The sequence below is a fragment of the Populus alba genome, chromosome 2, assembly GCF_005239225.2.
Source record: "Populus alba chromosome 2, ASM523922v2, whole genome shotgun sequence".
In the NCBI taxonomy this organism is placed as follows: Eukaryota; Viridiplantae; Streptophyta; class Magnoliopsida; order Malpighiales; family Salicaceae; genus Populus; species Populus alba.
The window spans coordinates 11,069,609-11,096,212 of NC_133285.1; the positions used below are offsets into that span (position 1 = coordinate 11,069,609).

General features: G+C 32.6%; 2 protein-coding genes across 6 annotated transcripts; one reads left to right on the forward strand and one right to left on the reverse strand.

The window, feature by feature from the left end:
* Nucleotides 1-2,857: 2,857 nt before the first annotated feature.
* LOC118044492 (ABC transporter B family member 11) lies at nt 2,858-10,805 on the reverse strand. Of its 5 annotated transcripts, XM_035052793.2 has the most exons (14): nt 10,328-10,805; nt 9,116-9,512; nt 8,890-8,944; nt 8,612-8,787; nt 8,292-8,513; nt 7,968-8,206; nt 7,366-7,891; nt 6,973-7,246; nt 5,664-6,544; nt 5,268-5,534; nt 4,910-5,173; nt 4,476-4,769; nt 3,874-4,270; nt 2,858-3,224 (listed from the first exon to the last, which is right to left on the reverse strand). In XM_035052793.2, the coding sequence occupies exons 2-13, from the start codon at nt 9,443-9,445 to the stop codon at nt 3,914-3,916; spliced, it is 3,885 nt and encodes a 1,294-aa protein (XP_034908684.1). In that variant the 5' UTR covers nt 9,446-9,512; nt 10,328-10,805; the 3' UTR covers nt 2,858-3,224; nt 3,874-3,913. The 5 variants fall into 5 exon arrangements, with proteins under 5 accessions (XP_034908684.1, XP_034908681.1, XP_034908682.1 ...); XM_035052790.2 differs by lacking the exon at nt 2,858-3,224 and having other exon boundaries at nt 3,729-4,270; XM_035052791.2 differs by lacking the exon at nt 2,858-3,224 and having other exon boundaries at nt 3,729-4,270; nt 10,324-10,805.
* A 10,511-nt stretch (nt 10,806-21,316) lies between these two features.
* LOC118044494 (two-pore potassium channel 5) lies at nt 21,317-24,068 on the forward strand. Its single transcript, XM_035052798.2, has 2 exons — nt 21,317-22,425; nt 23,538-24,068. The coding sequence occupies exons 1-2, from the start codon at nt 21,434-21,436 to the stop codon at nt 23,683-23,685; spliced, it is 1,140 nt and encodes a 379-aa protein (XP_034908689.1). The 5' UTR covers nt 21,317-21,433; the 3' UTR covers nt 23,686-24,068.
* Nucleotides 24,069-26,604: the final 2,536 nt, after the last annotated feature.

Below are 26,604 nucleotides of genomic sequence, written 5' to 3' on the forward strand. Positions count from 1 at the left end.
TACCAAATTAAACTTTTTTCGAATCCCTAAATTACCCTAAAAACCAAAACGACTCATTTTATTTAAATGAAACAACATGTTTTGAATAAAATGGCATCATTTTGACCGAATAGTAAAAAAAAAAAAAAAAAAGTCAAACCAGACAATATGTCATTTAGAACTGTTCATCTTCTTCATCATTGATTTCACTTGAATGCTACTCGAGTGGCCTCTTTTTCAGGGCATTTAATGTTTTATTTCTACATTAAATTTGACAAAACTTCCACTCAAATGATGGCTCTACACCCTAATATGGCCCTTTTTGGTTGATTGACATAACGATAGCTCAATTCCACCCTAAAATGGCCAACGCAACTAGTTTTTAACTGTCAAATTTGATAATTCATGATGCCCACTTTGAATCAACGGTTGAGATTCTTCGGGGCTGAATCAGGGGACAAGATTTAATACTATTAAAGATAAAATATCACTCTTCCACCTCCTAAAAATATATGTGAATTTCATGGTTTAAGGAAGAAAAAATTAGAAGCCAAAGTTGAGAAAAAACCATCTCTCTGCCTAATTTTTCTTTCCCCCCTCTCAGCCACCATTTTGGCCACTTTCTCTGCTCGTCTTAACCGCTGTTACCGCCACCAACCACTCGTCAGTCTTCCCTATAACAACAAAAAAACCCCGCCTCCAACCTTCCTCCTCCGGGCAGGCGAGCTTTCAAAAAAAATATTTTGTATTCATGCACATAGTTGAATCCTAAAACTTTTCCAAGCATATTTTTATATATATATATATATAAAAATTCATATTTTTTATGTTTTAAAATGTAAAATGAATATCATAACGAATTTATGATTATCCATTAGGATTTTTTCAAAATATCAAAAATTATTCACTAATCATTTTGTTCACTTTATATTTAAAATGTTAGGATTTAACTTTAAAGTTTAATATTTGAAGGTATAAAATTACATTGTAAAGTATACTCTCTAGTATTAAAGATACAAAGCGCAAAATAAATATGATGCTAAAATTTAGACTTTAGAACAGTTAGGATTTAACCTGATAAGGTAGAGATTTCCTTACAAAAGGAATCTACCTTGAACCTTAGACAAGATCAATAAATAGAAACTTGACAAAAAAACAACAATCAAACAACAATGCAGTTTATCTCAAGTTGAGTACACTGGGAGGAAGGGGAAACGTATTCTCCTTGCACAATCAGTCCCTTAACGAACTCTTGCAAATCATAGATTTTCTAATAACTACAATACTAAATGGTAATTCTTGAACTTCATAATCATAACTTTATAATTATACTCAAAATCCTTTTCTTTCTCAGTACATCTTAGGAGGCTAGCCCGTCATATGACGTCGCCCACGACAATAAACATGTGAAGTCTCATTAAAGTCCTTGTAAGAACAATAGGTATTTCAAAGGAAGACCGGAATATCACAAGTTCATCCCACATAGTTCTACGTTCAGAAGCTGAACTTGCTGCGTAAACGCCAACCATTGCACAATTATAACCCCGAAAAGAGCTATCCACCAAATTCAACTGTTTCAACCTTTAATTTGCTTTCATTCCAGAAAATTTCTATCTTATCATCTTTCTAATGGATTTTCTCTCAGCAGACATGCCTAGCACACAACTATTATGAAAGAATATATTTATAAAAATACATATTGAAATCCTTGCTTGATGACTGACTTGGAGCTGTAAAACTATTCTCCCCTTTTTCTTTTTCTTTTTTTGAAGTATCTAAGATTATTTTATTCCTACCCTATATTCCCTTTTTTATTTTTTATTCTCTCTTATCTCATTACATTCTAAAACCTTCCACACCTTTCTCATTTTATCTTTTTATTTCTTTTTCATCATTATTATTATTTATCCTTATCTATTTATATTTAATTTGAATAAAGATGGACAATAAGAATGAGCAAAAAGTCATCAATCAAGAAACAAGAACAAAAGTTGAAATGAGAACTGGGTTCAAATCCATTATTTCATATTTAAGTTTTGTAGTTGCTATCTCTATTTCATCTTTTTTTATAATTCCATGGTTCCATTGTAGTGAATTTTTTTATTATTATTAACATGGGTATCCAGGATAGTTTATGCGTATCTCGATTAATCTCACAGGCTCTAAAGTTAATGACCATGTAAGCCTCTAGTAGCTATGAGATTTGTAAGACTCAAACCGGTGATCTCTAAGAAGTCAACCTAAAATCTAATCAATTAAACTACACTCCTCAAGATTTCTTTGTAGTGAATCTTCCTTTTGCTTTAGGTGTAGGTCTTGTTAAAATAATGTGGCAGTCAATTTCTTTAACATCAAAGTCATCATAGATTATTCAATTTAATCAAGCGATTTGATGGTAAAGATATTTTACTTAACTCAAATTTTAAATTAAACTGCATCAAAGCTCATCTAAAGTGAATTATTCAATTTAATGAGTCAAAAAATAACTTGGATGACCGGTAAAAACATGACATATCTAATAAAAAACTTTAAGACAATATTTTTTTTATATTGAGACGATATCATATTAGATTGACCTTAGATATGGACTTTAATAGGTTTAATAACTTTGTTATTTTTGTAAATATATCAGGTTTGATGGGTAAACCCACTAAACCCGTGAATTGGATAATCCAGGTCAACACGTCAAACTTGCAAACCAGGTAAATAGACTCTATTGAGATTAATAATTTGTTTTTTTTTTCTAAATTATTGTTTATTTAACTAATCGAACATCAAACCAATACTGAGACTTTTTTAAAAGATTACAATATTCTTGTAGAAAGCAAAACAAAATAAATTATAAAATTTAATTCTCAATCTATCTAATATCAAATGATGAAATTGAGAAAAAAAATTTATTAAAAAAAATTAAACTTGTCATACCCATCAACAGGCCAATGAACTTTCTAAAATTTAATAACGTGTTTTTTTCCGAAACTTTTTATTTTTACAATATGATAAAGAAAAAAATAGATAATTACATAATCAAGTTCAATTAAAAAAAAATATCTTGTTAAACCCGCAAACTAGGGCAATAAGAATTACCTCGCCAAACTTGCAAACTTGATCATTGACTCCATAGTTTATTAACTTAGTTTTTTTTTTAATCATTTTTTTATTTAACTATACTTTTTAAAATATAAATCATACCGCGATGTTGGGATATTTTTCTGATACCAACTTGCTGAGATATTTTTTTGATACTGCAATAACCATATAAAAAACAAATTAAAATAAATTATCAACTTTAAACCCCATAAACATATCATATAAAAACTAAATTAAAAAAATAATAATAACCAAAGGAAAAAAAAAATCAAAATACAAACATAGAAAACCTGTCATCCATTAAGTTTTTAGCTTTAATTATAATTAACTTTTTAGCTTTAATTATGATTATAATATGCTTTCGCTCCAACTACAAAACAGAAAACCGATTGTTTTATACAGCAATTGCTTTCTATGCTCCCGTGCAGAGGGAACAGATTTTATAAAATCAAACTAGGCTTGCCATGTGATTATTGGATGATTGGCATGACTTCGTTTCAAAATATCGTCAACTTCCCAATCAAATGCTAGGAACATGGCTCTCAACCTGTCATCCATTGATTTGATCTCAAGAACAGGTCCATATCCATGAAAATTCTAGCCATTGGCTCTAATGTAGCCTTATCCTTAATTTCTAACCCCAAAAAAACCCTAATTCGTTATGTTAACTATCAACTAAAGTTGATTTATTCTTCATTTCTCTGTTGTTCATGTTTGCATAGCAGAAATTGCTATATAGATTCTGTAAAAGAAAAGGGAAAACTAGACATTTATACATTTCGTCAGTGTTTGAAAGGAGAATACCTTCTACAAATGGGGTGGCAGAAATATTGCAGGTGGTGACTCAAGAAGTCGAGGCACTCATGTGAAGAGCCACTAAGGAGGCATAAAAACCATCTTCGATATGAATCAGAGTCTCATGCTTGCCTTTCTCTACTATTACTCCATTTTTCACCACGGCAATAACATCCGCGTTCTTGATTGTAGATAATCGGTGGGCGACGACGACCGTCGTCCTATTCACCATTACTCGGTCCAGGGCATCTTGAACCACTCTTTCAGATTCAGCATCCAGTGCACTGGTAGCCTCATCCAGCAGAAGTATCTTGGGACTTTTGACTATAGCACGAGCAATGGCCACCCTCTGTTTCTGTCCACCGGATAATTGGATTCCTCTCTCTCCTACAACGGTATCGTACCCCTGCATTGCCATAAGCAACCCAAATTAACACCAGCATCTTAGCAAAATACTCACTCCGATAACAACAACCTGAAGATAGTGCACGAATGATTTTCGATTCTTATCAATGAAAACGCCAATAAAGAGCCATATCATAGCTGCTTGCAATTGAATAAGATGATATCAATGGAAACATTTAACGATATCTGTTGTATAATGTTCTAACCTGTTGCAAACTACTGATGAACTTGTGCGCATTGGCTAGCTCCGACGCGGCTTGAATTTCCGCTTCCGTCGCTTCGCCTTCCTTTCCATATGCAATGTTGGCTCGGATTGTTTCATTGAAGAGAACTGGTTCTTGGCTCACAAGCCCCATTTGCTGCCTCAACCACTTAAGTTGAAGACTTTTAATGTCGATTCCATCAAGAGTTATGTGGCCTGAATGGGGATCATAAAACCTTTGCAATAACGAGATTACCGTTGACTTCCCACTTCCGCTTTCTCCAACAAGGGCAACAGTCTAAAAGAAGAGATTCACGTTGATATAATGTAGAACTTGACATGACATTTTAAATGATACAGGCGCCATACTTTCAGAATTCCAATTTTCTGAAGACGATAAGTTTGAAAGGACTTGATTTAAAACATGAAGAAATTTACCTTGCCAGAATGAATAGCTAAGCTGAGGTCTCGGAAAATTTCAATGTCTGGCCTAGCTGGATACTTAAAGCCTATGTGACGAAGTTCAATTTCTCCCTTCACATTGTCTAATGTTGTTCCCGACTCATCACTTGAATCAATCTTCGACTTTCGGTCTATAATGGAGAATATGGAAGCAGCTGCAGCCTTGGCTTTTGAGGAATCAGGGGCAAAGGAGCTTGATTGAGAAATCCCAATCGCTGCCATGGTTAAAGCAAAGAAAACCTGCGAGGAGACACGTTATTAAGAATTATGAAAACAGCTTTAATTTCTGTAACTATCTCGTGGAGATTTTAATAAACAACGAAGAGATACACACTTGAAAAACATCTGCAAAAGTTGTTTTCCGATGCTGGACAAGCTGTGCTCCTACATAGAAACTAGTTGCATAGACAGAAAAAAGTAGGAAGAAAGAAACTCCAAATCCTGCTCCACTTATCAGCCCTTGCCTTATTCCTGTCCTCATAGGGCCTTCACATTTCTTTCTGTATAGTTGCATCACCTTCTCTTCTGCACAGAACGAGGCAACAGTTCTTATGCTGCCAACAGCGTCATTGGCAACTTGGCTCGCTTCCTCGTACATTTTCTGCAACCATTTAGATCAATGAATGCGATTATTAATTATTGTTTTTTTGGTTCATTTGATGATTATAAATTCATATTCTTTAGCTTACTACAGCAGTAGAATTCACGCTCATGAGTTAAAAGAGTATACCTTCGCATCTGAACTGAATCCTTTCAAGAACTTCATTTGAATAAATCCATTGAGTCCTATTAGAGGAAGTAGTACAAGGATTACAAATGCCAATTGCCAACATGCAACAAAGGCAATGACCAAACCAGCTATCGCTGATGCTATGTTCTGAACCAACTGGGAAAGAGAATCTCCAACCAGACCACGCACTGTTGCAGCATCTGCTGAGAGCCTAGCACCAATTGCTCCACTTGAGTGGTCAGGCTCGTCAAACCAACCAACCTCCATGTGAACCATCTTCTCAAAACACATAGATCGGATCCTCTGGATTAATTTGCAACCAGCCACCGAAAATAAGTATGTTTGTGACGGATACACAACAAAAGATGCCAGGCCAAGGGTCATGAACATCAACGCCCAGAACTTCGAATCCTTTCTCAATTCATGAGGTGGTTCAAAAAATGTTTTGATCACCCTGGAAATTAGTATACCAAATATCGGAAATATGACCCCATTGAGGATTGCAGCTATAGCTCCAGCAATCAGCACCGGAACCTCCGGCTTGTTGAGATACACAAGGCGGCTGATTGGGACATCTGGAGCTTGTTGTTTCTGTGGAGAAGCTTCTAATTCTTCCGCGTAATTATCAGGGGCCTTGAATCCAGTAGGTAAACCAAATGTCACTGAAAACGAGCGGCTACTGCTATTCCCAAAATCAGATGATCCCCGACTTATGGACCGTTTCAGTGAAATTTTTTGACTCGAATGTCTTAAGGACTCGGTCGAAATATCTGACTTCTTTAGATCATCTGCTTCTTGTTCCGACTCTTTGTTCACTTCTTGTAAGCGTATAAGCTGCGAGTAAGCTCCTTCAGGATCCTTGAGCAGTTCTGAATGTGAACCTGATCGATCAAAGAAAATGATGTTTCAGATCATGTATGAAAATCTCAGAAAATTTCCCTAATCCATCGTAATCAGAAGACTTAAACAAGTTCTGGGATTAATCAGGAGACTATCCCAACTAATGTTGTTGATCGCAGAACTGATTTGGCAGCAGAAAATTAGTGCATGAATCAATCATCATGGTGCAGTATTTATCTGCTTATGTAAAACTAGGAAAATAAATAAGAAGTTTCATAAAATATTCCACAATATGTTTGGTGGACATAAAAAATCCAACACAATTCTGAAAATAACAAATTTTTTGGATCTATACACAATATGTGGCAATGCAGAGACCAGAAAATTTACAGCAACGGAATTTCTCATCTGTATCCTGAGATTTCTTTATGTTTCTTTATATGATAATCATGCATGCTAAATTATATACCTTTCTCCACCATCTTCCCACGGTAAATAACAGCAATCATATCTGCGTTTCTCACAGTGCTCAAACGGTGGGCAACAATTACAGTTGTTCGATTCACCATAATCCTGTCTAATGCCTCCTGCACTATCCTTTCAGATTCTGCATCAAGAGCGCTTGTAGCTTCATCCAAAAGTAAAATTCGCGGATCTTTCAGGATGGCTCTTGCGATTGCAATTCTCTGTTTCTGTCCACCAGACAGCTGGGTTCCATGTTCACCAACCATGGTGTCTATTCCCTGGATGCAAAAGTTGAAGTCCAAATTAAATGGAAAAAACTGAGGCAATCTGCACCTCCTCCTCTCCCAAAAAAAAAATTATAACACTAGAAATTTGTAAGGAGGGAACCAGTTATAACCTGAGGTAGTTTATCGATGAATTTAGCAGCATTGGCAAGTTCAGTTGCAGCTCTTATCTCTTCGGTAGTTGCACTATCCTTTCCATATGCAATGTTATCCTTAATGCTGCACGTGAACAGCACAGGTTCCTGGCTGACAAGACCAATTTTCTCCCGAATCCATTTGAGCTGAAACTCTTTGAGGTTAATGCCATCTATGAGAACTTCACCGGCTTGTGGATCATAGAATCTCTCTATCAGACTGATCACCGTTGACTTTCCGCTTCCACTTTGTCCAACCAATGCTGCAGTTGATCCACTTGGGATGAAAAGAGAGAATCCAGAAAATATTTGCTCATCAGGTCTGGCTGGATAATTGAAATATACATCCCTCAACTCTATATCTCCTCTGATGTCATCCAATATCTTTCCCCTTGTATCGGAGGCATCTATATCTGGCTTTCTATTGATAGCCTCGAACATCTTATAAGCTGCAGCTTGACCAGATGCAAATGCACTCATACAAGGAGATGCCTGCCCTAGAGACCTGAAACATTCATATGATTAAACCCTAAGAAAACAAACAAATAATTTTCAGAGTAGGTTTTGCGTCATAAACTCACATAGAACCGGTCAACACAGCAACAATCACATTAATCACATCACCCCCGGTATATCCTTTTTCCAAAATCATCTTTCCACCAAACCATACTGCCAAAGCATAGCTACAGAACACCACTAACATAACAATGCCAAGACCTACTCCAGCAGCCAAGCCTTCGTTAACACCAGAGTTATAAGCAGTGACAAGAAACTTCTTGTAATTACTTATGGCTTGCTTCTCCCCAGTGAATGATGCAACCTGGATGCAAGATCGGCAATTAGCATTCCATACTGAACTTGCATCTTGGCATATCTTGCTGTTTAATTTATATGTGTAAACTTACAGTTCTGATGGAGCCAATAGTCTGTTCCACTACAGACGCTGCCTTGGTGTAAGCAATCTGGCCACGAGATGTCATCCTAGCTATCATAATGGACAATCCTGCACCAGCTATCACAAGCAGGGGAATGGAGGATAACATGACAAGAGTAAGAAGCCAGCCTTTGATAAATGATATTATAAAGCCGCCAATGAATGTTGATACTAGCTGTATAAATTTCCCGACCTGCATAAAATAATTAGGCTTGTTTAACCACAAAAACATCTCGGCAATATGGATGAAATTCACTGCAATTTCCCGTTCTGGTCAGAACAGTTCGGTACCTTTTCACCCATAGCATCTTGTATAAGAACAGTGTCACCAGACATTCTACCAACAACCTCTCCAGAGTTTGTTTCCTTGTCGAAAAAGGCAACATCTTGTCTCAGTATAGTTTTCAGATACGTACCCCTTATCCGTGCAGCCTGTCTCTCTCCTGTGACCATCCAGCAAGCCACCTCTGACAATTAAACATCGAGAAAAGGTTTATAAATCCTCAACGCTTGGTGCTCTAGACAATTTCTCTGTAAGGATAGCGTTGTTGAATTAATGATGTACTTACGGAGAAATGACCCTACAGCAGAACCAACTCCCAAGTAGACAAATTTGAGAGACACCTAAAGAAAGTTGGACGTTTATCAAATATTAATAAGTAACATCTCTACATCAGAAATAGAGAGTTAGAAAACCAGTTATGGATCTTGCAGAGCAGAAAGATGAATGGTGTATCTTATCCTTGAAAAACATTTCTATTGATAGCAACAGGCATGCTGATTATGTATGTTTACCTTTGAAACCAAATCCACTACATCATTAGTATTCTGGTTTTTTCCAAAAGAATTGATCAGATCTCCGAACAGTATTGACATAATTGGCATGGATGCTCCATTTCCAATAGCGCCAACCGTCCCAAGGATCATCAGAAAGATATCTTTAGAATCCGCAAATGAAAAGAGCTTGATAAACGGAACTGTTTCAGTTTCCTCATCTCCTTCGCTCTTCTCTCGCTTCTGTTGGTCCCCATTTCCGGCAGAACTTCTCTCCTCTACCTCCTGGCTTTTTGATGTGCTGGCCTCTTCCATACTCTTATCACGACTTCTCCCGTTCTCGACAGCCATAGCATGAAACCTCGAGATATTAATCTAATCCTCAATTACTCACAGAATTCTCAAACTTGAATCGCAGCTGCAACAGAACACAAAGAAACCAGCAACTTTTAATGGAGGCTATTCAATACGCCCAATGGAAAAGAAATTGAATGAAGGATTGAGCTGTTCAAGAAATAAAAAAATGCCGCCTATATTGACCAACTACTTGAACTTGAATCGAAGTAACCTTCAAGTAACATGAAGGACGAAGGAATAAACAAAATCTTGGCTAAAATAAAGGCAAAAGACCCCAAGAAGCAAGCAAGAACCGGTAGAGAATATAGAAAAACTTGGTGAATTCACTCACTAGAAATCAGTGTGATAACTTACAACAACTATCTAGCTGGCCCAGTTTAGAATTTACTGAACCAAATAAAAGCCAAAACGTCCATCAAGACTCCTGTACATTTTCCCCACGTTACAGAAGCTTCCACTGAATTCTCTCCTTTTTTTTCAAAGAGGAATCAAATTAAGTTAGGCTATACTATTTGTCACAGAAAACAGATCCACCTACCTCATCACAGCAAAATATAAGTATATGATCAAAGAGATAAAGGCGGGCATGGAATGAGGTGGTTTTTCTCAGTGATTCCTTTTGCGATACAAGAATAAAGAATTAAAAAGCAGAGAAGAAGATAGTCATCATGCAAGGAAAAGAGTTGACGAAAGAAAAGAACGAGAGAGCAGTGAAATATACTACTTCTGTTGTGTTTCTGCTAATGTTATTTGCACAGGAACAGCAACAATTAGTTATATCTTATATACAGCAGAAACCCAATACTTGTCAAAACAGAAAAACCAAGATTCCAAATGACTCGGAGAGAGAGAGGAAGAGCTAGAGCATTTACCTACCTAAAGAAGAACAGGGATGTGAAGTAGTTGTGGTTGAGGTGAGAAGTGGTCACCAAGATTCCATAGCTATTATTAATTCTATTTCTGCGGCTACTGTATGACCTGTTCGCTTTTAGCCTAAGTTTACTAAAAAACCCTGCTTCCTCTTGCTTCTAGGGCAAGCATTCGTGTTCCTCTTAACTCATCCTGACTTCCTGCAACTGGTGAAAAAAACAAAGAACACAGATATAAAATTCTGCTCTTTTTTCAACAAAATCCCTATTGTTTATGTCGAGACACCAGATGTTTTACGGCATGAGACACGGCATGCAGCCCTGTTCCTCGAACCTATCCTCCAGCCTATTGACTGCTGAAAAATAAATTAGCTATAGGGTTTCCAGCTTTTATTATTTTAGACTTAGGCTGCGAAATGTTCATCGACCCACGTGAAGATCATCAACAGTGATTGTGGAAGCGGCCAAATATGAAAGCTGTGACCTCTTTATTTAAGTAAATGAATTAAACCACCAGTACTAGATGTTTCATTGGAGACTAATCTTTTCAGCTCATGTCGCACTGTGTATATTATTAGCTGTTTTTGATAGTCATCCGCAGCGCCTTTTTTCCAAAAAATTAATTTTTAAAAAATAATCAATTTCTTTAAAATTCAACTCTTTTGTTTTATAGCTCAATTAAAAAGTAATTGGTTGAGTCATTTGCTGCATGTATTCTTGAATTTCTTCTATTTTTATTATTATATTTTAATAATGTTTAGAATAAATTTAATAAAATAATCACTCGTTCTCATACTTTAAAAATCTGTTTAAAAATAAAGTTGCGTTTGTTTTTTTTATTTTTTTAAAAATTAATTTTAATATCAGCACATCAAAATAATCTAAAAACATAAAAAAAAAATATATATATATATTAATTTGAAGGAAAAAATAAATTGAAAAATAAAATTTGTTTAAAAATCTTTTTAAAATACAAAAATAAAGAACGACTTAATAATTATTGTACGATTATTTCATTAATCAAAGAGGACACCTAGTCACCTACCCTTTAGTTAGCTATAAAATCAAGATTTACAATAAATAAAAATCACATCTTTTTTACGTTTGGACTTCTATCGACAAGGCAGCACGGTGGCGGGCATGGTTTTCGCTTTGTGATGATAAAATAGTGGCAACAAGTCAAGTCGATTGGCCGCAAGCTAATTGCTACCGAACCAGGCATAAAAATTCAAACGTCTGCTTAATTATTATCCTTGCAGACGTTTCTCCAATTTGGATCTTCTCAGAAGGGGCAATATTGTATTTTGCTGAATCTGTGATCATACGATCTCTAACCTAATTCTTATGCCTCTTTCCAAGTATTAAAATTAGGGCACGACTTTGGATTTTTCAACCCTTTACTTTGTGTGGCCATCACGGAAAAGGGGTTCCCTTTTGAAATGGATAAATTCAAGTTTGATTATTTAATTAAATCGTATGATACTAAGCGTACGACAACAGGCACAGCACAACAAGTAAGCGTTCAATTATTGTACCGAAGAAAAAGATGAAAATAATAGGAATAGAGACGTTTTTTGTTAGGTAGAAGAAATAAATAAATTTATATACTTTTAAAATATAAGGTCCAAAAAGATATTTTCGATAATATTTATTATTTTTAATTCTAAAAAAATTTTATAAAAAATTTTTAATTCTAGAATTATTCAATTTATACATGTATAAATAAAAATAATTATTATTATTATTAAACAATTTTGATTGAAAGATAGACCTGAGAAAAGGCATGGGTCATGAGTTGGGATCATTACTCGACCTAGAATTTTGATAGTGTTAAGCTATGTTAATTTTTTTTTTATTTTCTCTTAAATCAGAACCAATCTAGATTTCAGATCTCAGATTAACTTATTAGATGAATTAGAATTTTGTAATTAGAGTCATTATATTATTATTAATTTCAACATTTAATCTAAACAGAAAAACAAATAATATATATATATATAAAAAAGTTTGACAAATATATGCTAAAAGGTAAAATAAAAAAAAATTATATGATTATGTATTATTCATCATCAACAAAATAGAATACAAGGATAATTTTTCTATCTTATAAACCAACCAAACACAATTATATCTCTATCTTTTTTAATATAGTAATATCGAGAATGTGTGGAATATTTAGATTTGGGATTTCCAAGTTGTAAATTTAAATAATGGAGAAGCGTTGGCTTCCACTATTGCTATAATTCAATGGACACCAAGATGCTTGTCGACCACCATAAGAAATTCAGAGGTTTCCATTGAAAGTGGCTTCTTCTCGACATTTATTTTATTTTCTAAATTAATATGCACTGCTTTACCATTATTACTTCTTTTTGGAACGAAACTATTCGTTCCCCAAGGTCGCTCCAATGGCGGATCTCTCGCTCCATTGGTGTCTGTATTTCACATGGTGTGTGTATTTCTCTAGTTTTGTGTTTGCTTTAAAGCTGGCAGCCATGCTCTCTTCTTTATTTGAGGAAGAGCCAGCGGCACCCATAGATTTGCCAATAATTATGAAGAACACACACAAGTCAATAAATAGCTAAATATTCCAGCAAGAAATCTCTCTGATCTGCTGGCGGTTAAGCGTTGAAGGGAGAAGTGGCTGAAATGGGGATGGTGATGCGTCCTCATTGGTCAATTTTTTAGTGGGTGTTTGGTTTTGTGGTTGCGGGTGAGGTTCACCCGCAACCACATATTTCAGTGTTTGGTAACAGAAAAAAAAGTAATTTTTACTGGTTGGACCCATCTATTTACACGGTTGCCCCCCAGTTTTGAAGAAGCAGCAAAATGCTGCTTCTCGTGATGTTCTCAACAGTGGAGCATGGCTCCACTGTTTGAACAGTGGAGCCATGCTCCACTGCGCACTGTTCACAAGAACAGATTTTTTTTTTTTTTTTTTAACCAGTGCACAAAGTTTTTTTTTTTGAAAAATTAATACAGTTAATTAATTGTACTCGTATTGTTCACGTGAACAATATTTTTTTTTTGTTTTTTTAAAAATTAGTTTAAGGTAAATTAAATTTGTTCGTACTATAATCTCAGTTTTATTCCTGATAATATTTTACTTAATTTTATTGCACGCAGGATAAATCATGATAACTGTAGTTATTGTCGAATGAATTTTGTATGTAATGAAATTGTTGACTTTTTTGTAAAAAAATTGTGTTTTACTCGAAAAACTAGTACTTAATATTATTTAATAACACTACATAAATTAGAAGGATATCGCATGATGACTTAGCATTTATGAAATTTGATCGCAATTCCAATTATGTTATTGCTAGGCCCGGCCCAGTTAAAAAAAATTTTATTTTTTATTTTTATTTTAATATACCTTATCGGATGAATTTTGTACGTAATGGAATTATAAATAGTTTAATGGAATAATAAATAATATTTTATATAAAGTATTATTTATTTCATGATGTAATAGGAGTAATTAATTCTACAATATTTAAATTTAAAATCATCAATATTAATATATATTTTTTAAAATTATTTTATAACCTCAATTTAAAAAGCATTTTTTTAACCAAACACATTAAACTACTTTTTCTTCAACCTCAATTTCAACCACAGTTTTAACCAAACACCTATTTTTTTCAAACCAATCTCAACTAAAAGTACTTTTTATAAAACAATTTTTTTCAAACCACAACCACAAAAGCTACCGCAATACCAAAAACACCCTTAATATCCATACCTTACAGGTTTACAGGGATACCTTACCCGTTTACAGGGTATTTGAAAGTGAGGTAGTAGTTCTTTTTTAAAATGTTTCACTTTAAACCGAATCTTATATCCATTTATGCGTATTTAAAAGTTGAAACGGGAAAATTCAATTTGTAAGATCTATATGAAACAAAATATTAGTATTTTATCCCCATAATTAGCTAATATAATTGGGGGCAGTCTTGACTTGTTTTAATTCAGTGTTTTCTTAGCTTGAATTCAAAACTCATTTATTATTTGAAATGAAAATTGCTACAAACAAGAAGGTGCGTGAAAAATTAATCAATAACAATGAATTTACTAAGTATTAACATAAATATAATTGAAAGATAGGACATGAATTTTGAGTTGCAAAAGGAATAATAAATCTTATCGTATCATGCTTTACAGCCAAAACAAAATAAATTTTTCAAACATACATAAAAAATGAAATAAATTCTACTGCTACTGGAGCGTTGCTGAAGAATGAAGCGCTCTGCTGTTGTTTTGTGCTGCTACTGAAGTTGGTTTGATTTGCTGTTGCGTTGGAGTTTTTCAGGACAAGACGTGAAGACGTTTACCTTAATGATCACTCTCCACGCTTCCTGTAAGGGTTTCCAGGGGATATACATTTGTACCACTGAGATTATGTTGGCATTTTTCACGTCGAATTTTTCTACCAATTAAAGCCGGTGTTGCACATGAGCTATTCCAAGAGGGAACATCATTATTATTGACAGCATAAATTACTATGCTGTCAATAATTTATTATTATTATTTTGTAAAAAAAATTAAAAGAAAAGCAAGCAGATGCAACGCCTTGGTCCCCATGCACCGTGAAGCCTCCATCGCAGTGGAGGAAATACAATTAAAGCATCTTTATTTTCCTCTTTTTGACTTTATTCCAAATATATAGTCATGATCAACGGGAGGCCCTCAAGATTTGGCACCCTTTTTCCTAAAGCAAAATAGCGTGCATTTGCCCCCAACCAGCTAGAAAACAAGACGATATTTCATGTAATTTGAGGCCATTCGTTCACTTCTCTCCATTGATGGCTGCATTTGCGACATTGGCTTTTCAAAGGAGTTGATAGGTTCTTTTCCATTATCTTAAGCTACAGAGATCTCGCAAGGGACGCGTTTCTTCCCTATTCATTTTCTTTTTGACTATTTGCTTTATTATTGCTGTTTCATTTTACAGTAGGCCATGCCTACACTTCTCTCTCTCTCTCTCTCTCTCTCTCTCTCTCTCTCTCTCTCTCTCTCTCTGTATAAGAAGAAGAAGAAGAAGAAGAAACCATCACATGATAGTATGATACAGTAATTCGATTGTAGCTGCACTCGTAAACGAAAGATAAAGGAAGAAATTTTATTATAACCAAAATTACTATAAAATCTTGAAAAAAATATTAAGGTTTCCCTAGATCTTAATTCATATCGCATAACATGAAAATATATAAATAAAAAATACATTTATCACATCTCAACAAAATATATACTTGGAATATATTTAGCAAAACTTCATCGATGTCATGAGATAAAAGAGGATTACTTTATGTCCTCATCACAAGTCTATTTCCTGATTTTTACACCATACACAAAACAGTTTTAGACGACGGGTATAGTAAAAAGTAATTAAATTGCAAGATTTAGAGGATATTTCGAACGTGGGAGCTGTTGTTTTTTAAGGGTTTTTTATTTAAAAATATATTAAAATAATATTTTTTATTTTAAAAAAATTAAACTTAAACTAAAAATTTATTTTAAAATTTCATATAACGCGGTTTCCAAAAGGTGTCCAATGCATACGTATATCTTCAAATTCTAATATTTTAGTTGAACTTTAATTGAGAAGATAAGGCGACTCGGTTGCACGATCACGAGCTCACTGTACTCTGACTTTTTGCTGTTTTGCCCGACGTGACTGGATGGGGTTGGCTGCTGGCTGGCGAGAGGGAGCATTCAATGACAATAAATGCTAAAAAAAGATGATATCAGTGGTCAAATTCTGTGTCCTGAGTTGTGCTACCTCAGCTAACATTTAACACTCTGTTTTCCCTGCAAAAAGCACATATAGTTCTTCAGCTATGTGGCAAAATCATTCTGTACTTGTTTGGGTTGCATTTCATAACTTTTTATTATTTTTTATTTTTAAAAATATTATTTTAATATATTTTTAAATAAAAAATATTTTATGGCTATGTTTGTTTTATGGAAGATGTTTTTCGAGAAATTATTTTTTAAATTTTCCTGTGTTTGTTTGTCATTAGAAAAGTTGGTCAACAAAAAATACTTTCTGGTCAACAGAAAACACTTTCCAGTCAAAAAAAAAAATTTGGCTTGGTTACCAAGAAAGTGTTTTCCTTTCATTTTTGAACAGAAAATATTTTTTTGAAAATTGTGAAAATTTTAAAAATATCATATTATTTATTAATTATATCAAATTTGATCCTTAAACTTTTTAATTGCTATATATATTTTGTTTTCAATATTTGTTTTTTAATTTCATCCTTTAAAATTTAATTTTTATATTAATTTTGATTTTGATTTTTATAATTATTTTTTTTTTATTTTTTTTTTTAATTAAAATTTTTTATTCGTTCAGACCCTAACAATAACTACAGTTTACTTTAACACTACTTCGCTCTTGAATCTTATACTATTGAAAGAAATAATCTTATACTATTGAAAGAAATAATGTCGTTTCAGAGGCTGCTCATTGTTCATCTATTGCAAAAATGTTTGGACTCCAGTCCATCTGTAAAGTTTGGGCTGATCCGAGTTTTATATAAAGTTATGCCCTAAGCCCACGTAAGAACCACACTTGTTCAAGGCTTGGATCATCATTTCAAGATTTCACCGAATTACATCAACAAAAATCTGCCGAGAAGATAGCAAAAGCTCGTGGCCTGTGGGATTTTTGCCGGCATCATTCTAAGAAAGATGCCTCGTTTTCATCGATCCTCCTCTGTTTCAGTGGTACAGTAAACATACTCCATGATTCCCAAGAACGAAGCTCTGATATAGCGACACAGATGCAGCGAGGCATGGCATTCCATGCTTGTTTGTGTTCACAGAGTTCGTAAAACGATTTATTGTTTTATTTTGTCACCTTTGCGCTTGCAGGAATTCAAGTAACTTTCATCATTTGATCAATGAATGGTTGGCGATGGATCCTCGACACACCATGTTTCTTAGGCAATGGCAATGATCCTACAATGCCAACAGGAATGATGCTAGGCCCTTCAATTCGAACAATGTGAGCTGGAGGACCTCATATCCATAATCCAACTGATTGAACCCTAATCTGCCCCATTATAATTATAATTATAATTATAATTATAATTATAAGAAAATCTAAAGCATGGGGCAAAGCAATCTAGCAATCCACGATGTTTTGTTCATTTGATTTTTTATTTTTTGAAGAATCTGTTGCTCATTACCATATTGGTGAAGAATAAATTGGTTTTTTAACGTCTTTTATGCATAGTAAAATAACTTTATTATTTTTTAAATTAATCTTTTTTAAAAGAGATGATCAAGAGTTTTTTTATATTTTCAACTTTTATGAGAAAAAAAAATAAGTAAATTACCCATAAAAAATAAAATCTCATTCACTAGTGGTCTGAGCAGGCACTTTGATGTTTTTTTAATGTTGTTTTTAATATAATAAAATTAATGGAAAGGTTTCATGGAGATTTTTATTTTTTATGCATGGTAAAATTAATTAACTGTCATTGGTATCAAAAAATTTAAAGCTTCCTTACAAATGCTTTTTCATCTTGAAATATCTTTTTTATATACAACCAAACATTATTTTTTACTCTCTTGATTTTTTACATGTTTGTCACGTGATGAATCAAACTCAAATATTAACTTAAGTATCAAAGTATCTCCTATGAACAGGAACAACTCGGGTCCAAAACTCATTAAGAAAAGTTTGTTTTTATGTGAAGTTTGTTTTTCTAAACAAATGCAACTTTCAAGCATTGCATCTTAGAACATGTAATCTATCAATGACTGAAGATCAAGAATGTCAAACGATGTCTATTAAAGTGGTCTAATTATGCCTAACCTTGATTTGATTATGGAGAAAACCATGATATGTTATAACAAAAACTAAATGGCGTGGAGAAATTATTATAGATTAAGAGACATTTTACTAACGATTATAATAGTAGTTTCATTTTTAATTTTTCATCTTTTCACAGGTGAATAAACATTTCTTTGGTTTTCTTCTCCAAGAACAATCAGGTTTTTTCAATTTCCAAGTACAAGCAAATAACGATTTTAGCCTCAGAAAAAAAAAAAAAAAAAGTTTTACCTTTAAGGGTGTTTTGATATTTTTACATGGGTATTTTGTGTGATTAAAAGGACCATATGGGATGTCTTAGTATTTTTCACATTATATTTTGTATTTTTTTAATCAAAAAATTATTGGAACGTGTTTCACGTGCCTCACCAAGTGGGATGCGCAGTCATGCTCTCTTCCATATGGAACAATATATGTAAACATATCATGATTAAATTGCTGCCAATGATTGATTGTTTGAGTTTTCTTTTCTTTTCTTTTTCTTCAAACAATTAAAATGCACTATTGTCCTTTCTTTGTTTGTTATTTGTTTGGGTCTAGAATAGCTTACTAGACCTTAGTGTCTTGGATCTAACAACCATGTGGGATACCAAACTAGACCTAAAATGCATGGGTCTAGCATCCTTAATACAATATTGACATTGTAATATATATATATATATATATATATATATATATATATATATATATATATATATATAAAAAGTAAATTCAACCCATCATCTTAATAATAAGAAAACCAATATTAGTAAAAATTTGAAAAGAAAATTCTTAATTCATAAAAATTGACTATTTTATACAATGTAGTATAAAATATAGGTTACTCTTATTTTTTATTTTTGAACCATGTAAAACTCTAAATAATATAAATAAGTTATTTGACAACTAAATTATATAGTATTGTCCTTATATTTTATTTTGATTATCAAAACTCTAAAAAGCTTTAAAAAATCAACAAAAATATAAATATTAAAATTTAAAAATAATTATTCTACTATAAAACTCATCAGAATAAATTGAACTCTTTATTATTTTTTTATAGGTTATTTTTTGCTACTGTCTTACATTGTTTTTATTATTTTAAACGAAAATTATCATGTGGCATATAATTCAATTATGTCCCTAATTTTTAATTAAGAGCAATTATAAATTATATTATGCGTTTTAAAAATTAAATAAATCTATTATTATATGATAAAACAAAAGGTTAATCCGGTAAATATTCAAATTTATTTATTTATAAATAATTCTAAACAATTTAGTTGCTGGTTGGGTCTAACCATCAAATCTAAGTCTGTTGAGTTTGGCATAACCATTAGATCCAAAGAACTTTAAATATTTTTTATACTTTTAATTTTTTTTTTATATTTAAATCATTATTTGTTAGCTTTGTCAGGAGAAAATGAATATAATTATGCTTTAAAGTATAGTTATGCTTTGGTACCAATAGAAGATAGGTATCATGTTTGAAAGATATCTCATTCAAATGCTCAAGGAATTAAAAAAAAAAGTAGCCCATCCTTTAGCCTTAGTCACGCATGCTAGAAATACAAGAGAAGCTTAGGTATGATCAAAGGAATCTCTCTCATGTTTTAGCTCATCAGATCGTCTCCTAACTCAACAATTATGTTGAACATTTAGGGCTCTCCTGTTTAATTAGGGCTCTCCTGTCTAGAAATATAAGAGAAGCTAAGGTATGAACATTTAGGGTTCTCCTGATGCACAAAACTAATGTCCCTTAAATGAGTTATGTTAGAAAAATTGTTGAACAAAAGGAAATGGCTTCAAAATTGCATATCTTCAAATGGATGGACGATTACAACAATTCAAGACTAATATGAAATATAATTATTTATCGTACATAAATAAAAATAAACACTTTTCTTCTAGAATTTAAAATTTATTTTTTTATTTATTCATTATGATTTTTTATAAAAAATCACTAATTTTATTATCAAAATATTTCTAAATCCCATAAAAAAATAACTATTTTACAAGTATCAAATCATTGAATAAAAAACTATGAAAGTGAACATTGTGATAATTTTTTTATTATTATTATTAACATGGATGTTTGGGATAGCTTATACACACCTCAACTAATTCAACAAATTTTAAAGTTAATGATCATATAAATTTCCAGTAGCTATTATATTAATAATCATTAAACTCAAACCTAAAACCATATAAAATATAAATCTCTTGATTCCATGCTAACATTGTGATAATTCTTTATCCAAGTACTAAGATTGTCAAAATTGATAAAAATGAGAGAAGGACAATAGTTATTGGTTTGAGCTAGAAAGTTTTTTTAGGAAATACTCCATATCATGCGTGTGTATAATCAATTTCAAAATTTAGACATTCAACCATAAAGAAGTAGATATTAGGGTATTTGTTTTTGCGGTGAGGTTGTATTTTTAAAATAAATTAATTTTTTTTATTTTTAAATTATTTTAATATGTTGATATTAAAAATAAATTTTAAAAAATAAAAAATTATTAATTATTAATTTAATATATATTTTTAAAAATTATTTTTAAAAAACAAGAAATATCATATTAGTACCCAACTCCAACTTTATCTAAAGGGCACGCCACTCTTTACCCATCTGAGTGGATATGTAGGAGAAAATGCGCCGGTCAACGTAAAATCTGACGCAAAACAGACGCATGGCTGCCAGCCATGAGAAGAAACGTGACAATTTTTTGAGACCCTGCGTGGTCTGATGTCAATGTCTTTTTATATTTTAAATATATTTTTAAAAAATTTTAAATTTTTTTATTTTTTATTTTAAATTAATATTATTTTAATATACTGATATCAAAAATAATTTTTTTAAAAAAAAAATATTTTGTTGCATTTTATAAGTAAAAAATACTTTAAAAAATAACCATAACTACATTTCTAAAGTCAAAAGAGATCTTTCCTTTATAGTTTTTTTTAAATTTTAAAATTAAATATTTTCTGTTTTTTAATTATTTTTTTATTTTTACATTGTAATAATATGAAAAATAAAATTAAAAAAAAAAAATATAACACCTTAATAAATTTTTAAATAAAAATATTTTAAAAAAGAAACAATAATACCTATCTCCATCTACACTCAAAACAAAAAACAAATTATTAAAAATCTCGAACTCCTCCCCCACCACAATCTGCCTCAAAATCAAAGCCATTAAAATCTCAGACTGCTCCCCCACCACAATCTGCCTCTCTCGTTACCTAAAACAAACAAACTAATGAAGTGTTTTTTCTTTTGTTGAGATGGAAAATGAGCATTTTATCGGTAACCAAAAAACCCACGAACCCCAGCCCTTCATCACTCTCACCCAGTCTCTTTCAACCCCACTACTCTACCATGAAATCCAAGATGAACCAACAACTCCTTCTCCTCCTCCCGGAACTTCAAATACCCGTTTCAAAAAACCCGGTACTCTTCACAGGAGCAAGACCGCGCCTGCTATGGTTGTCATGCGAGAATTTCAACCAACGAAGCCCCAAATTCCTAAACCACAATCAGAGTCTAACTCCATAATCAGGCAAGCCATTTTCTTGCTATCTTTGTATCTACTCCTTGGAGTTGTTATCTACTCTTTTAACACCGATCACTTCTCGGGCACGGAGACTCATCCGGTCGTTGATGCTTTATATTTCTGTATAGTCACTATGTGTACCATTGGTTATGGTGATATAGCTCCATTAACACCAGTGACAAAGGTCTTTGCGTGCGTGTTTGTGTTAGTTGGGTTTGGGTTTATAGACATCTTGCTCAGCGGGCTTGTGAATTACGTTCTTGATTTGCAAGAAAGCATGATCTTAACTGGTATTGAAATGAGCAAAAATCCAAATCGAGAAGGATTTTCAGCTGCTGATTATATTATTGATGTTAAAAAGGGAAGGATGAGGATAAGATTGAAGGTTGGATTAGCACTTGGTGTGGTGGTTCTGTGCATTGGAATAGGGACCTTGGTGCTGTACCTTCTGGAGGATCTTGATTGGATTGATTCGGTTTATTTGGCGGTCATGTCAGTTACAACTGTTGGGTACGGTGATAGGGCGTTTAAGACGTTGCCAGGAAGATTGTTTGCGGCAATTTGGCTTTTGGTTTCGACACTGGCGGTAGCAAGAGCATTTCTTTATTTGGCAGAGGCTAGGATTGATAAGAGGCACAGGAGGATTTCCAATTGGGTGTTGCATAGAGATATTACCGTGGAGGATTTGCTTGCTGCGGATATGAACAATAATGGTTTCATCAGGTGCGGCTCTATTTTTATCTCTTGCTAACTTGTTTTATTGGATATGTTTAGCTCTTCTAGTTGGGAAAATTTGTTGAATTAATGATATGATAATTTGGGTAAAAAAAATCTTCAAAACCTTAACTAGGTTATGTTAATGCGTGATAAGATGGCCTCTTGATCAAATGCTGCTCTAGAAGATGGATATCAAAAGTTAATTAAACTCTTCTTTCCATTTCTGTGGTGACCATCCTTCGTTCGTACTCTCCTATTGTATTGATGCTAATTTTATATAAGCAGATTCTAGTGAAAATGCCGATGCGTTACATTCCAAGACCTTGAAACACGGATCAAATTAAAGTTCTTAAGATCTTAAAGTCTTCTTGTTTCGGAGTTAAGTTAGCCTGGTTCTAACCTTGTAATAGTGAGTGATTGGCTCTTGAGTTGAGGGCAGTATGTGATGGGCTGTTATTTGATGAAATAACTGCTCTCTGAGTCTCTTGGATTTGGAGGCCATTAAAGGGAGACAATTTGGTTTAGCGCATTCTAAAACTTTTTGTTGCTTGTTTGCGAAAAAAGTGTTTTGCAACTTCAGCTAAAGATGAAGTGTTGAAAGACAATAATCCGTCATAGATTGCATAATCTCAGGAGACATGAAAGGTCCAATAGGTTTCCTACTGAACTGTAAAACAACATATGAGAGAAAATTATGACTCCATTAGTAGTTAAAGATTATGGATTTAAACACGTCAGGTCACTCATTCGCTAGTTTTTTCTCAAATGGCAAGTTATATCCAAGTAGTTGTAAGTTAAAGTATCAAGGCTCTTCATAGCTGCTCCAAGCCATCATATTATCTGGAACGTCCGTACATTGAGATAACTCTTATAAACTTAGTATTTTCTTTTCTTTTCCTTTTGTTGCTCTTGACCTATATCCTCACAGGAGATGTAATTGATCTTTGTTTCGAGTGGGTGGGTTTACGTAGGATTGTCTTTCTGTGAATAAGAACATGTAATCTAGCATTCCAGATAGAACTCAATTCTTTCTTCTTATTTTCCCAGCAAATGAGATAATGCGATCTATCAACCGAGGTAGAGCCTTAATTCATTTATTTTTGTAACTTTTTTTACAGTAAATCAGAATATGTAATTTACAAGCTCAAAGAGATGGGAAAGATAGCCGAGAAAGATGTATTACAGATCTGCAATCAATTCAGCAAGCTTGACCCAAACAACTTGGGAAAGATAACCTTGCCTGATCTCCTGGGGCATCGCTTGTGACAATTACACAGGTCAGTCTGTATTTTTTTTTTTTTTCCACAGGAGCCGTTGGATCTGCCTTGTTATTCCGGGAAACACAGGGAAGGTAGATGTCTGGTAATCGAAGTTCACTGGTATATGTGTACATAAATCTTCCGTAGTTGTAGCAGAAAATGGATTGCTTGCATGAAGCTGTTAAACAAGGAACTGTGTCCAGTCATGGAGAGTGTAGATATCCTGGTACTTTGATTCTTGAAACTGTAATGATCTCAGAATTGAAAATAACTAGAAAAAAAAAATCAATAAATCAAGGCAATAAGTGGCCGCATCCTGTACAATTTCTGATTAAGGGGTCGTCCCTTTGGGCTTATGGATGAGGCATGAACCTACCTTGAAATAAACAAGTGCAATGAGAAGATGTCACAAACTGCTGGGAAGAAATACCACTCCGTAGCTATTACTTTTACTAAATATATTAAAATTTGGGAAATATACAGGTGTTTTACTGTAGCTTCATCGTCCAACTTTTTTTTTCCGTCCTCAATATTTTTTTTTATATGCATCCATCTATGAATAAATTTATGATCAATTTGTTCATGATGGGAATAATTAAAATAAAGAGGTATAAAGTGTAAAACACGGATAAATATCATTCCCAATTTAAAATTTGGGAAAATTTTAATCTCCTACCCTCTGTTTTCTTCCTTTAAGGTCATGTAATTTTTATGAATTCAATTTTGATTCAAATATTTAATTTTTTTCAACCCCTAAATTTAAGAAAGAAAAGAGAAAGTTGTCGGGTTTTGGTGAGGAAAGAGAAAATCATCGGTTGACATTGATTTCAGCCATTAAAAATATTAATTTTGGAGTTAATGGGTTATATTTGATAAGAGTTTAGTGATGACTATTTTAAACCTCAATATTATCTAAAAAATAGATTAGGGTTGAGATTGAAAATTTTTACCCAATTTGATTTTGTGCTTTTAGGTTAATATATTGGTTTGAGATGTCCCAACGGTGTTTTTAGATGAAAATAAATTGAAAAATAAATTTAAGACAAAAATAAATGTGTTTTGATTTTCTAACCACTATAATAGTGATTAAGTTATGAGTAGTTGTCTATTTAAAAAATAAAATAGCGGAAGACATGTCAACCCCTAAAAAATTTAATTAATTAAGGAACTCTTGCAAAATAAAAAAGTTCAATTAATTAAAGACCCAAACTTGTGATCTTGGGCTTTTTAAAAAAGATTCAGGCCTTTATGTTTGGCATTTTTCCCTTCTTTTTTTTTATCATTTTTTTAGCTTTTAATTTTTTATTTAAATTTCATACTTTTTTAGAAAAAAAAAGTTATTGTTATAAATTTAGGTTAAAAAAATAATTTTTTTTTAAAAAAAAGTTATAAAACCTAGTGTAGTCCATGGCTCAAACCATGGATTTAGTAGGTTAACAAGTTTATCCAATATATTTTTGTATTAATATATTTTTAATAAAAGATACCATATTAATAAAAGTTTTAAACATAATGTTTTTTTAATTGGTCTTTTTTATATATTTTGTATTGATTTATGTAGGATTAATTTGTTCTAATTTATTTTTTATAGGATTATTACGATCTCATGATCTAAATCTTAAATTTAGCAGGTTAATCCATATTAATTTAGATCATAAAGTAAATTGTTGTGTCAATATTTTTAAAAAAATGTTATCTTTTATTTTTTTTAATTTTATTCTTTATTTTTATTTTTTATTTTTTTTTAATTTAAGATTCGAAGAAGGAAAAAAGACAAGGCTCCAACAATTGGCGGCTCGGAATGTAGAAACTTTTAGCTTGGACGGTACTGGGAGCGTCGGTGAACTGAATCTCCAGGAACACTTGAGCCCAAACAAGAATCGTTGCTAACTTTCAATCCACCGGGTAAAGAAAGACTTGAGAAGACAAAAGATGCTTATTGTTGTAAGGTTTGGAGACTTCTTTTTGAATTCACTATATTTTATTGTTTTTCTTGTCCTAATTCTTTTTACTGATATAAATTATCAAGAATATATGAAATTAATTATAGCTTGTTTTAATAAAAATTTATTTTATAGTTCATTTTAAGATTGATGGGAAGAGTTATATTTAGCTAATTTATACAGTATTTTTAAAAAAAAAATTAAGGTAAAATGTTTCAGTCAAGCTTTTTGTCCGAGTGCATCTATGCCTGAATATGTACATGCCTGCGTTGACATATTTACATGAAAAACACATCGCCCTTATAATTGAAGCATCATATAAACAGTAAGTTAATGATATGAACCTCGTGATCACATGGTTATGTAATCCACACGCAAAGACATCAATTCCTGAAAAGCCAAGTAAATCAGGTTTGATAGAAATACGACACAAAGATAACTTGTACCTAGGCACCAACACTATTGAAAATGATGACCCCCACCCAATGAATATTGATTCGCGAATGAAAAGTATAAGAATGACGCCATGAAAACAGTTGTTCTTTAAAAAGTTGTTTTGACCACCAACACACAACAAATACGGCAAAAAAGTTTATTGATCTGAAAATTACTATCCTAAATATGTTAGAATTAGATTTGTCACCCTTAAAAAATCCTACATAAACTAGGAAAAATCTGATTTGGAAAATTTGTATTGTTGCCCCCCTTGATGTGCTTGATTAGCTTGGATTTCTTTATTTAACTTGGACAAATAAGAAAAAAAAAATTATCCTTTGTTGCTGATTTAATTGCTTTCCTTTCTAAGTTAGAAAAAGCATTAAATAGTATTCCTCTCTTTAGGAATAAGATATGGCCAACTTCCTTATTTAATTAGGAGAATAAATTGCTGACATTTTATTCTTGTAGCATTAGGAAAAAAAATTAACCTAACAAGGTTGGTATTGGGCTGAACACATCAACCCCTTGTTCCACATGAATTGGGT